Here is a 14,448-nt window from a genome sequence, read left to right on the forward strand (position 1 = left end):
CTTGAAAAGTATTTAGCCAGAAAGCAGTCTTTTGCTTCTTTTGTCTATCATAAAACAATTAGAACTATACTGGATAATTTTAGCAAAAAAATGTTTTGTTCAGTTAATCTGTTTTTTGTTTATCCTTAATGTTCCTAAAATGATTCCTACTTGTGTTAGTTCATCATTGGTGATTTTTGTTGTTACCTTTTATGGTTAGATGTCAGAGATTGAGTATGATATTAATATAATTGATTTTAATGGTTTATTTTGGGTGGGGATATTTCAGAATCTGTCAATTTGAAAACTGTCTAAATTGCACTCAAATATAAAGTTTTGTGACCTTTGGCTAGCTAGCTTGAATTACTATTTCCCTAGACACTTTGCCAAACAAAAATAGATCAGACGAAGGTCCATCCAAAGGGAATGCGTTCTGTAGCTCCCCAAATGCATAGGAATGTTTAGTCTTGGTCGTGTGTTTCTCCCGGAGCAATGTCTTAGGCGAACTTTCGAAAAACAGGTTGTGATATTTTCTTGAGTAGAAGTTCTTTAGTCAACTAACGAATGTCAATGTAACTTTCGTATGGTAGTGTGTGAAACACACCGTTAATTATCGAAACAAATTATATTTGTATAGTTTGTTGCTGGACTTATTTTGTTTCCCGAAATCCACGGGCCTCACTGCGGTAGGTCATGGAGGGTAGGAACAACATTTCCCTTGCTCCTCTATGTTGCCACGTGTCCACCCGGGGCGTCTTCATTACGCTGATTCTGTTGCAAAACGTTTCTTAAACGGAAGGGAACGGGACTGGACCTACTCGAATGTGTCCAATAAAAACACTCGTTTTAGCTGTAAAACTGTTTCCAAGAGTTTGGACTAATTATTACACCCCTGCTCGACAGCTCACAAGTCATTAGCCAACGTCAAGCTAAAGCTTTGCCAATGTAACAAGAAAATGGACACGGAATGTCAGTAACCAAAGGCATTTGTGACATTTCGAGGAAAAATATGACAAGAATATCAGTTGGACATCGAAATCCGACTGCAAAGGAGAGAGCCAGGAAGAATGAAGTTCGATTGTAGAATCACGACAACATTCTCTTGTTTCACGAGTAGTTAACTTCTGTGCAACCTTGAAGCTGTTGTCATTTGCAACTTTGAAAATGATGTATTCATCAAGAAGAAAACCAGTCCTCTATTTCAAAGAAGACAGAAGGTAAAAACATAACGTTATTCGGTATCTCTAATGTTAACAATGAGAGATTATCCAATCCTAGACTGATTAGGCTAGACGAGGGAACAGATTTATGCATTTCAAGACATTAGTAAACTAGTCAAATGTGTCATTTTTTAAAATCTACTAGTGAGGCCTATGTGAATCATAAAAAATACACCACTACTGTAGGTACACTAAAGCCTAAATCTCTATTACATTGGGCCTATTTCTCAAAAACGTGTGAGAATGCAACCGGTGTAGATGGATTGCAGTCAGGTGTTGAAGATGGTTCAAATATTTCACATCATTTCTTGGTATTGTTCAACCTCAAAGAAATGAAACGCCAAAAGCACCTCGTCCAGAAGAGCTTAATCAGTGAGTAGTTGACTACAATAGAAGTGTGTTGCTCTCACATTTTGTTGTGTGAAATAATGTTGGTGCATTGATTTTTGTTTGTTTTCTGGTAAAATTGCACGATAATATTTGAAATCAGCCATTCCTTATAATCTGGACATAGCCAATGCATACAGTGTGTATGGGTTTCGTTGTGCAAGCATTTTTAATGTACGATAATAATGCCTAACTTGAGTTATTGAAACATTTGAACTATTAGCTGTTTTCCAATGGCAATGTGATGTGTCTTTCAGCTACTAAACCGCTCACTTTTACATGCATTGCACTTGATCAATTTGTGGTTAAGGTGTGCATCATAACATTGATTGACTATACTACATTACTCAATATGAGACTTGCTATTACTTCTACTTTCAGATTCTGTTCACGGAAATGCACAGTCTACAAACTATTTGGTCTGTGTGTGGTGCTGGTACTGGTCTCCCTCCTATGGCTCCAACTCAGCTGTACAGGAGACATGAGCCGGGTTGTAGTGGATGACGGACGCATCCCCCATCAGCCTTGTCCGCTGGAGAGACAGGCATCCGCTGCGGACGACCCTTCCTGGGGTCCTCACAAGCTGGCCCTCCTGATACCTTTCAGGGAGAGGTTTGAGGAGCTGCTGGTGTTTGTCCCCTTCATGCACACCTTCTTGAACAACAAGAAAATACTGCATAAGATCTTTGTAATCAACCAGATGGATCACTATCGGTAAGTGATGGAAGATGTTATTTTGTCCTGTTAGTCATTAGGCCTACAACAGAAGTGTTGTCTAATCTGAAGGCCACAACATATTCTATTCTGTTCTATCCTGTTCTATTCTATTTCAGTCCAATGGTTGTTGATGAATTCTGATTGGCACAGGGGAACTATAGTCTGGATGTGTGCCTAGTTGATTTGCACCTTACCAAAGAAATATTGACTCTTCCTGGAAGTAAATAATGAGTTCCACCCATATCTCACCGCAGGTTCAACAGAGCCTCTCTCATTAACGTTGGTTACACGGAGAGTGGTAACGACACTGATTACATCGCCATGCATGATGTGGACTTGTTACCTCTGAATGAAGCTCTGGACTATGGTTTCCCAGAGGAGGGCCCGTTCCACGTGGCCTCACCAGAGCTGCACCCCCTGTATCACTACAAGTCATATGTGGGAGGAATCCTGCTACTCACCAAACAGCATTATCACATGGTAGGTTAGCCAATTCTTAAGTTAATCATTCATTATCCATAATAATAGACAGCACTTCAAATGTCCAATATGTTTTTTTTTTCATGTACATATTAAAATAAAATAATTTGTCACATGCACTGAATACAACTGGTGTAGACATTAGAGGTCGACCGATTAATCGGATTGGCCGATTAATTTGGGCCGATTTCAAGTTTTCATAACAATAGGACATTTTTGGACACCGATTTAAAAATATATATATATAAATAAATAAAATTACAACTTTATTTAAAGAGGCAAGTCAGTTAATTTAATAACTCATTCTTATTTTCCATTACGGCCTAGGAACGGTGGGTTAACTGCCTTGTTCAGGGGCAGAATGACAGATTTTTACCTAGCTCAGGGATTCTATCTTGCAACCTTACGGTTAACTAGTCCAACGCTCTAACCACCTGCCTCACGAGGAGCCCGCCTGTTACGCGAATGCAGTAAGAAGCCGAGGTAAGTTGCTAGCTAGCATTGAACTTCTTATAAAAAACAATCAATCAATCATAATCACTAGTTAACTACACATGGTTGATGATATTACTAGTTTATCTAGCGTGTCCTGCGTTGCATTTAATCGGTGCGTATTCACGAAAAAGCACTGTACCTAACGTGTACCTAACCATAAACACCAATGCCTTTCTTAAAATCAATACACAGAAGTATATATTTTTTAACCTGCATATTTAGCTAAAATAAAGGTTAGCAGGTAATATTAACCAGGTGAAATTGTGTCACTTCTCTTGCGTTCATTGCACACAGAGTCAGGGTATATGCAGCAGTTTGGGCCACCTGGCTCATTGCGAACTAATTTGCCAGGATTTTACGTAATTATGACATAACATTAAAGGTTGTGCAATGTAACAGCAATATTTAGACTTATGGATGCCATCCATTAGATAGAATACAGAACGGTTCCGTATTTCATTGAAAGAATAAACGTTTTGTTTTCAAGATGATAGTTTCCGGATTCAAGCATATTAAAAACCTAAGGCTCATATTTCTGTGTGTTATTATAATTATGTGTATGATTTGATAGAGCAGTCTGACTGAGTGATGGTAGGCAGCAGCAGGCTCGTAAGCATTCATTCAAACAGCACTTTCGTGTGTTTTGCCAGCAGCTCTGTTTATGACTTCAAGCCTATCAACTCCCGAGATTAGGCTGGTCTAACCGATGTGAAATGGCTAGCTAGTTAGCGGGGTGCGCGCTAATAGCGTTTCAAACGGTGACGTAACCCGCTCTGAGACTTGGGAGTAGTTGTTCCCCTTGCTCTGCATGGGTAACGCTGCTTCGAGGGTGGCTGTTGTCGATGTGTTCCTGGTTCGAGCCCAGGGAGGAGCAAGGAGAGGTACGGAAGCTATACTGTTCCACTGGCAATACTATAGTGCCTATAAGAACATCCAATAGTCAAAGGTTAATGAAATACAAATCGTATATAGAGACAAATAGTCCTATAATAACTACAACCTAAAACTTCTTACCTGGGAATATTGAAGACTCATGTTAAAAGGAACCACCAGCTTTCATATGTTCTCATGTTCTGAGCAAGGAACTTAAACGTTAGCTTTTTTACATGGCACATATTGCACTTTTACTTTCTTCTCCAACACTTTGTTTTTGCATTATTTAAATCAAATTGAACATGTTTCATTATTTATGAGGCTAAATTTATTTTATTGATGTATTATATTAAGTTAAAATAAGTGTTCATTCAGTATTGTTGTAATTGTCATGATTACAAATACATTTTAAAAATCGTCCGATTAATCGGTATCGGCGTTGAAAAATCATAATCGGTCGACCTCTAGAAGACATTACAGTGAAATGCTTACTTAAGAGCCCTTACCAATGATGCAGAGTTTAAAAATAGTAACACGAGAAATAGAATAAACAAAAATGTAGCTATATACAGGGAATACCAGCACCAGATCAATGTGCAGAGATATGTACATGAAGGCAGGGCGAAGTGACTCGGCATCAGGATAGATCATAATAGTTGTATGATTGTGGTGTTTTAGCTGTGTCGTGTTCTGTGTTCCTAAAGTGCAACGGCATGTCCAACCGGTTCTGGGGATGGGGGAGAGAAGACGATGAATTCTACAGGAGACTAAGAACTGCTGGATTACAGGTAAACCAGGACTGTCCTTTACGTGTCACCAAGAGACAGAGATAGCTAAGCATTTGGGTTAATCACTGAAAATACTCCAAAAATAATGATAAAGCCAATGAATAATATAATAAATATAATAATATATGCCATTTAGCAGACGCTTTTATCCAAAGCGACTTACAGTCATGTGTGCATACATTCTACGTATGGGTGGTCCCGGGGATCGAACCCACTACCCTGGCGTTACAAGCGCCATGCTCTAACAACTGAGCTACAGAAGGACACACTGATTAGCGTCAGTATCTGACATATCTGCCTACGTAATAGCACAACTCAAGAGTACGTTTGCATGTAGATCAGCAAAACAGCTACCGCCACGTCTCTGAATAATATAATCAGTCTGTCATTTTCTGTTTGCCAGCTCTTCAGGCCCAGTGGGATAAAAACAGGGTATAAAACCTTTCGCCATATCCATGACCCTGCCTGGAGGAAGAGAGACCAGAAGAGAGTGGCTGCACAAAAACAGGTGGAGATGCATTCACTGGGAACCTCCTACCGTGTTGTATTGCTATGTGTTGCATTCTCAGATAGACGGATACTGGATTTATCTCTTTGGTTGTATGTCTAATCAAAGTACTGACATTGTTTTTCTCTCGTTTTTTGGAAGGAACAATTCAAGGTTGACCCTGAGGGCGGGTTGACTAACTTGCAGTACAAGCTGGAGTCGAGACAGGAGCTGACTATTAGTGGTGCCCCTGTCACTGTCCTCAACACCAAACTGGAGTGTGACACAGACAAGACTCCCTGGTGTCTGTTGACCTAAGATGGCCCCCATGATAGACCTATGCTGCCTCTCATCTGGGTTATGTTCATTATCTACCAAACGGAATAAAACGGACTAAAACAGGGAGGGACTACCTGAGTTTCTCCATTGAGAAACACTTGTTTTTGTGTGCCCTAATGAATATGACCCCGGTGCTACAGAGGGGTGCTGTTAACCCCTGCATGCTGTGCTACTTCGGGACAGTTTCTGGTCCTGAGGACATGGCTAAAACAAACAACCGCACCAGGAGACATGGGTACCATATTCTGTCCGGTCCAGAGAAGAGCCTTTGACCTTTGAACCCAGCAACGCCTTCCCTCATGGGAGAGATGGAATGTATTTATAAACTAACTAAATGATGTTGTCCTTTAGAACTACCGTGTAGCCGTCTGACCTGCATTCAGAACTGTGAGTGACTGGATCTCAAGCAGGCCTAACTTCAGGGTCTTTTAAACTACAGACACTTTGCCAATATTGACGACACACGAAAGGAAAGGTGTACTGAAATCATAAGCAAAGGCCTTTGTGTCTGTTTATCCAGGTGACCGACCAGGACCAACCCTGCTTAGCTTCAGAGGCCAACCAGCAGTGGGATGTTGGGTGGTCTGGCTCCTGGGTGTGGTACTAGTGGACCATTGCCTCTCCTTCAGTTGAAGTCTGCTATACTGTCTGGATTAATGTCTTCTCAGAGTTAGTTTGCTATGAAAGGGTTTTCTTTCTGACATTGTAGTGCACCGGGATTGGCATGCCACCTCCATGGTACATAGCGCTGTAGTCTCATCCGGTATCCATTGTGACCCATCATGTACTCAACTAGTAGTGAGTTGAGTATCAGAGTGCCCTTTTGGGTTTGTTGTTGATGGTAAAATCAGCTTTTAAGGTTTACAGTTGTGCTTTTAGAAGGTTTTCAGAGAACGACTAGATATTATGAAAGTATGTTTAGGTAATGTCAAGCAAATGTTACAACAGTTTGGCCATATACCATACTGCTGTAATGTCAAGTGCACAGTTGAAGTCGGAAGTTTACATACACCTTAGCCACATAAATCTAAACTCAGTTTTTCACAATTCCTGACATTCAATCCCAGTAAGAAATGCCCCGTCTTAGGTCAGTTAGGATCACCACTTTATTTTAAGAATGTGAAACGTCAGAATATGAGTAGAGAGAATTATTTATTTCATCACATTCCCAGTGGGTCAGAAGTTTACACACACTCAATTATTAATTGGCAGCATTGCCTTTAAATTGTTGGGTCAAACGTTTCGGGTAGCCTTTCACAAGCTTCCACAATAAGTTGGGGGAATTTTGGCCCATTCGTCCTGACAGAGCTGGTGTAACTGAGTCGGGTATGTAGGCCTCCTTGCTCGCACACGCTCTTTCAGTTCTGCCCACAAATGTTCTATGGGATTGAGTTCAGGGCTTTGTGATGGCCACTCCAATACCTTGACTTTGTTGTCCTTAAGCCTTTTTGCCACAACTTTGGAAGAATGCTTGGGGTCATTGTCCATTTACGACCAAGCTTTAACTTCCTGACTGATGTCTTGAGATGTTGCTTCAATATATCCACATAATTTCCCTGCCTCATGATGCCATCTATTTTGTGAAGTGCACCAGTCTCTCCTGCAGCAAAGCACCCCCACAACATGATGCTGCCACCCCCATGCTTCACAGTTGGGATGGTGTTTGGCTTGCAAGCCTCTCCCTTTTTCCTACAAACATAACAATGGTTATTATGGCCAAACAGTTCTAATTTTGTTTCATCAGACCAGAGGACATTTCTCCAAAAAGTACGATCTTTGTCCCCGTGTGCAGTTGCAAACTGTAGTCTGGCTTTTATATGGAGGTTTTGGATCAGTGGCTTCTTCATTGCTGAGCGGCCTTTCAGGTTATGTCGATATAGGACTCGTTTTTACTGTGGATATAGATACTTTTGCACCTGTTTCCTCCAGCATCTTCACAAGGTCCTTTGTTGCTGTTCTGGAATTGATTTGCACTTTTCGCACCAAAGTACGTTCATCTCTAGGAGACAGAACGCGTCTCCTTCCTGAGTGGTATGACGTCTGTGTGGTCACATGGTGTTTATAGTTGCGTACTAATGTTTGTACAGATGAACGTGGTACCTTCAGGTGTTTTGAAATTGCTCCCAAGGAAGAACCAGACTTGTGGATGTCTACAATGTTTTTTTCTGAAGTCTTTGCTGATTTCTTTTGATTTTCCCATGATGTCAAGCCAAGAGGCACTGAGTTTGAAGGTAGGCCTTGAAATACATCCACAGGTACACCTCCAATTCACTCAAATGATGTAAATTAGCCTATCAGAAGCTTCTAAAGCCATGACATCATTTTCTGGAATTTTCCAAGCTGTTTAAAGGCACAGTCAACTTAGTGTATGTAAACTTCTGACCCGCTGAAATTGTGATAATGTGAATTATAAGTGAAATAATATGTCTGTAAACAATTTTACCTTTACAAGGTAGATGTCCTAACAGACTTGCCAAAACCATAGTTCGTTTAACAAGCAATCTGTGGAGTGGTTGAAAAACTAGTCTTAAGTACTCCAACCTAAGTGTATGTAAACTTCCGACTTCAACTGTATCATACTGCTGTAATGTCATGCGCATGTTACAACAGTTTGGCCATATATCATACTGTTGTAATGTCATGCGCATGTTACAACAGTTTGGCCATATATCATACTGCTGCAATGTCTTTTTTAATGATTCAACAAGTCAATGGTACCCGAAAAATGTATTTGTACAATATTCAGTATTTATATAAAGTTATGACTCAAAACCCCGGGAAAAACGTGCACATTGTCTTATTCTCATTATAAATGTCTTCATTGTACATAATATGATGAGCACATCTGTATCGTATTTTCAATACTGAACATGATCCATTTGATCCATTTCAAGATCTGTATGACAGACCATTGTGGCTTAGACTTTGTTATGTTGACGATTCTCACTATATAATTGACATTGAAAAGTACTTGCTCCAGTTGAAACCTTCTGAGGAAATGCTGATAAGGATTCGTTAATAACTGATGGCACTTTGCATGACAGTGTAAATGAAGTTGTGTCACCTCTTGTTTAGATTTCAGGTGCTTAAAGTGACCACTGGCCTGTCATTCCAGGTGTGTCTTTAATCTTCCTGGTCCAGTAAAACAGCCTTTGAAGTCAACCCTGCATTGTCCCGCTGGTTATAGACAAGACACATTTTTTTGAATCCACTAGATACATGTATCACTGCCCCAGAAGTCTACAATAGCCTGTCTGAAATGTAGTATATGGTATTGTAAGTTTATAAAATAAGGCATAACTTGTTATGCATTTAAAGTCAGCTCAGGACTGCAGAAGTTGGGCCTATTTCTGCTTCATGACCATGAAACGTTTCATTATTGCATTTAAATAGCCTAGGGAGCAGGCAACCATATGTCCTGTCCATATGCGATTATCGTTGTATGCCTTGTTGTAGCCTAATAATTATAGAAAATAATATAGCATATTTAATTCATAAACACAAACTAAGTTTTATTCAATGGCAACTTTGCCTAATTCTGGGGGCAGACGTTTCCCAAAACCCAATTGCATTCGTTTTCGATTAGATCGTGATTTCATTTGAATATCACAATGAAAACCTTTAGGCTTGTCTACTGAATCATGACTGTGGTGATTTGTCACTTCAGCCCCGCATGGAAAGCTCCTGTCTGAAGTATTGTGTCAGGTCATAATTGATCCATCGGCTCTTGGTCGACCAGAACACGGCACCATTTAGGACAGGCCCCATCAGGAAAGGTTTACACTAATCTCCTCAAAGTAGTTTATGACTCGATGCGACAATACCTCTCAGGCCCTCTGATCTATTTGTTGAGGCGGGGTATAAAGTCCTCGCCTCCCGCCTGGAGAAGGAGCCACATTGAGCCACACTCAACCGCGCAGCATGACGAGAGGAAGCCTGAGCGCGAGTTCCCTCAACGGGACATCTTTCTCATTACCATCATACTTTCCTTTTTATGGTAGAGCAACAGACATCTCCTCATGCTTGACAAACACGAGTCTATCAACAACACAGACAAAAAAAAGCGCGATCCTTCAGCATAGAAGTGATTCATTCCGTGGGTCCTTCCGGGGAAGCAGCCGCACAACAAGCCATGCACATCCAGCAACCAGACGGAGGCGCACTGCACCATCCGGCGTTGCTGACTTGGGCGCATTTTGGAGACACACATTCTCTTCACCCAGTTTACTAGAGGCGTCTAAGTGGTTATAATCAAGTTCTGTAGAACGGTAAGATTTAAAGTTGAATTTATCTCGTAAATGTTTCCGACTTTTATTGTTATGGTCCAAGGGAGAGTAGCATACATTATAGGTCTCGCGTCGAATTGTTTTGTAAAACGGATGATCTGACTCCTCTATTAATTCCAAATGGAATAGGGGTCATTGGGATAATGTATAATTAATAATATATAGCAAATGAATGTTTGTTTTCTCTCTGCAGGACTACCGGACAGTCTATAGGGGAACCTTCGTGCGGAGATCCCGCACTATCTACACACCGACAACCAGCTGACTAAACTAGAAGAGCTGTGCAGTAAGCAGCGGTACATGACCAGGACGGAGAAGATTATTCTGGCCTCATCGCTGAGACTGGCCGAGACACGGGTCAAGGTCTGGTTCCAGGACAGGAGAACGCGGTGGAGGAAGGCCCACGGGGACATGGTCGGTGTACCGGAGAGACACGCTCACGGTGAAACGTCGAGCAAGGAGGAGGATGAGTTGATTTCCGTGGACAATGACGAGTCATGGGTGTATTTTTTAAATATGTTTTATATTAGTAAATGCCTTGAGCCCACCACACACATTCATGGTGATTCTTGAATTCTTATTCTTGTCAAACAAGAGAGAATATTGCCGATATTTTACCACTGCGTGGCCTGGCATGGTATGCTTTTGCTCATCAGCTAACAACTAGGCTATGAGTCACTGAAGATTTTAGCCATATAATTTGTGTAATGTATTTTATATTCCCCATATCACAACATTCCTTATGTGATTTAATTTTCCCCTGCATTCCTTTTACACCTGCAGTTTTTATTGGGTATCCTTTCAGTTTATGTGGTGGCATTTATCCACGTACTGAACCCAGGATATAGGCCTAGCTTTATACCGAACACAGGATATAGGCCTAGCTTTATACCGAACACAGGATATAGGTCTAGCTTTATACCGAACACAGGATATAGGCCTAGCTTTATACCGAACCCAGGATATAGGCCTCGCTTTATACCGAACCCAGGATATAGGCCTCGCTTTATACCGAACACAGGGTATAAGCCTTCTGTACCGAACCCAGGATAAAGGCATTACCTCCTATATTGCTGTTGTTTATGTTCTTAATGTGGAATATTTTCTACAGATCACTGTCTCTATATTGTTGTTTTGACTGATATTTTTTTTAGCTACTTGATATGTAGGTTGTACTCTTGTATTTAAAAAAAATAAACATTTGGCTTATAGATGTGAAATGATGAATAATATATAGGAAATGCCGTGTCCAAAACAGCAAGTTTGGATTTATTAAAGAACACACTATTTGCTGCAAATAATTATAGGCTACATAAATATATCATCCAAATCGACTAATTCTAATATACTTGGATGACAATAGTGTGATGGACACAAGACTGCAGATATAGCACCAAACTGAGTGACTAATGCATTATGGGCCACTACAGACTGTTTATTCGTTTTCAATGAGTTAAGAAGTCCCCCCAGGCATACTGGCCTTCACTTAACCAGGTATTATGTTCCTAGAAGCCAGGTGTGTGGAGGTAAAAGCTTAAAGTTAGACCCAACACTGACATTCTTTTCCCTAATTGACCTTTCTGGACTCGAGCTGACAGCGACAGGAAATGTTTGTCTGCGAGAGTAAATAAATCAGACAGTCCGGAGAGAGAGAGAGACAGCCATAAGGGCACAAAACGTTCCACAATTTGAGCCTAAATATGCTTCAAGGTTAAATTCCTCCTCACGCCATTTACACACACTGTACATAGACCTTTTTTTCTATTGCGTTATTGACTGTACGCTTGTTTATTCCATGTGTAACTCTGTGTTGTTGTTTGTGTTGCACTGCTTTGCTTTATCTTGGCCAGGTCGCAGTTGTAAATGAGAACTTGTTCTCAACTAGCCTACCTGGTTAAATAAAGGTGAAATAAAAAAATGTAATAAAAAATGGCAATTAGGTAGTAGATGGAAGTTTCCATTATGTAGTTATTAAAAAAATAATACGTGTGAAATTAATTCACATTATATAATTAATAACTAATAAAGTTAAAGTAAATTCGGGGTAAATAAAATATAAAATAATATTGTTGAATTTAATTAAACTTTTTTTTTGCAAATAGGTCATTATAGAGAATATCATGAATTCTATCCCAGATCTAATTTGAACAGAATATCAATATTATCTTTAAAAGTTTTTTTTTTACTCAGCCCGCACTGACCTTTACTGAGACCATTAAAATCCACTAGAGGGCATTGACCACATAATAGTTCGTGTGAATGCATTGACATGGAGGCTAAATGTGCCCTTTAAAAAGAAATGTATGTAGGTCTGTCCTTGAGCTGTTCTAGTCTATTAATGTTCTGTATTAGGTCATGTTTCATGTTTTGTGTGGATCCCAGGAAGAGTAGCTGACGGTTTTTCAAAAGATACTGGGAATCCTAACTAAATGCAAAAAAAAATAGAGCTCCCAAAGTAACTAATTAATTCACTTGAAATCATTCATTAACCACCAAATTAAATGAAAATGAAAATACATTATTAAACCAGCACAAGATTTGACAAAATAATGCCCCTCAACTTTACCCTTGACAAATGTACTTAACTAGGGCAATACTGTAACTATTTGAATTGATAAAGTTATTATTAAAATACTGATTTAATATTATCAACAACAATGTATATTTAATAAGGGGACTGTTTTCTTCATTCCATTTCTCATTCAATGTACTGAAACCATGAAGGTAATCTGTAATGACCTGATGTTGTCCATTAATGTTCCATTCATCAGAGTTCTATAAACTGCTCATGTTTTTCATGTCCTTTATACTGTAGCTTACTATGTATAATAAAGTAAATGACAGGCATTTCCTATAACACATCCTATTTCTGTTCCTTTCTGAATAGAGTAACCTCATTCCTTGTAAAAGGGACTTAACTCCAGTTAGCTGATTCAAGGCAGACCATGCAGGAGGACAATAATCACATTTTAACTCAGCTTCACACCCCTGCGTGCCTACAAAAACTCCAGCTGCTTAATACCTCCTTTCAGACCAGCAAATTCTGTCATTAAATTGCCAGAGGCAAAATTAATAGTTGTTAATGGCCACCTGAATCAAAGGCTCCGGGGCTAGATCTGCCAGTAAAACCTATTAATTCTATACAGGGGGACTGGGCGGTATAGGATTGGTATAGGGAACAAGAGGGGTGGAGAGTAAACTCCTTTGGGACTCAAAGGGCTCTTTGGCCCTTGGTGGTTCACATCAGCTTCCACAGAGCAGATCATGAAAGATGGAAGCAGGGGGCTTTTGTGGTTCGTCCTGATTATTTCTCCCCTGAAAGGACTGACATCTGTCCTGGGTTCCTGGGACTGGCTGTTCCTCTGATCTACTGGTACCCCCTCCTCTCCCTCAACAACATCTAAGATGGTAACTACCAAAAGAGGGAGGGAAGGTACCCTGGACATAACGTAAAGAGGACATATTTCCCAGACCTTTGACCTTAGTAAAACAATAGCTCTTCAACTGAACTATTCTCAAAAGGAGTTTCATTTAGCAGACCTGTAGGCCTATTCCGTAAAGAAGTATCAAATATCAGATCTATAGGCCTATTCCGTAAAGAAGTATCAAATATCAGATCTATAGGCCTATTCTGTAAAGGAGTATCAAATATTAGATCTATAGGCCTATTCTGTAAAGGAGTATCAAATATCAGATCTATAGGCCTATTCTGTAAAGGAGTATCATATATCAGATCTATAGGCCTATTCTGTAAAGGAGTATCACATATCAGATCTATAGGCCTATTCCGTAAAGGAGTATCAAATATCAGATCTATAGGCCTATTCCGTAAAGGAGTATCAAATATCAGATCTATAGGCCTATTCTGTAAAGGACTTAAATGATTTTCAGTCATCAGTGGTTTTCGATGCCTTGACTAAAAAAAAATCATAGTAAACCTCAGAGATATTTTGTAGTTAATCCCTAGAATTATCAGGGACTAGTCTGATGACTGATCTGATATTTGATCTTTGACCTAGAATTAAATTGATCAATAAACCTACAGGTGCCACTGTCAGATATGGGCTATAAGATAGGAAATAGATATGGGCTATACGATAGGAAATAGATATGGGCTATACGATAGGAAATAGATATGGGCTATAAGATAGGAAATAGATATGGGCTATACGATAGGAAATAGATATGGGCTATACGATAGGGAATAGATATGGGCTATACGATAGGAAATAGATATGGGCTATAAGATAGGAAATAGATATGGGCTATACGATAGGAAATAGATATGGGCTATACGATAGGGAATAGATATGGGCTATAAGATAGGAAATAGATATGGGCTATAAGATAGGAAATAGATATGGGCTATACGATAGGAAATAGATATGGGCTATACG

At 39.8% G+C, this 14,448-nt stretch overlaps 1 protein-coding gene and 1 long non-coding RNA gene across 3 annotated transcripts; both read left to right on the forward strand.

Moving 5' to 3' along the window:
- The first annotated feature begins 582 nt into the window (after positions 1–582).
- On the forward strand, positions 583–6,873 carry LOC123993713 (beta-1,4-galactosyltransferase 7-like). 2 transcript variants are annotated; one of them, XM_046296127.1, is made up of 7 exons: positions 583–1,196; positions 1,530–1,571; positions 1,968–2,300; positions 2,558–2,783; positions 4,856–4,939; positions 5,343–5,447; positions 5,589–6,873. In XM_046296127.1, the coding sequence occupies exons 1-7, from the start codon at positions 1,144–1,146 to the stop codon at positions 5,742–5,744; spliced, it is 999 nt and encodes a 332-aa protein (XP_046152083.1). In that variant the 5' UTR covers positions 583–1,143; the 3' UTR covers positions 5,745–6,873. The 2 variants fall into 2 exon arrangements, with proteins under 2 accessions (XP_046152083.1, XP_046152084.1); XM_046296128.1 differs by lacking the exon at positions 1,530–1,571 and having other exon boundaries at positions 591–1,196.
- Positions 6,874–9,662: 2,789 nt separating this feature from the next.
- On the forward strand, positions 9,663–11,262 carry LOC123994193. The gene is made up of 2 exons (XR_006831596.1): positions 9,663–10,033; positions 10,245–11,262. It is a non-coding gene; the product is annotated as an uncharacterized LOC123994193 (long non-coding RNA).
- The last annotated feature ends 3,186 nt before the right edge of the window (positions 11,263–14,448 follow it).

Source organism: Oncorhynchus gorbuscha, linkage group LG13 (genome assembly GCF_021184085.1).
Source record: "Oncorhynchus gorbuscha isolate QuinsamMale2020 ecotype Even-year linkage group LG13, OgorEven_v1.0, whole genome shotgun sequence".
Lineage (NCBI taxonomy): Eukaryota > Metazoa > Chordata > Actinopteri > Salmoniformes > Salmonidae > Oncorhynchus > Oncorhynchus gorbuscha.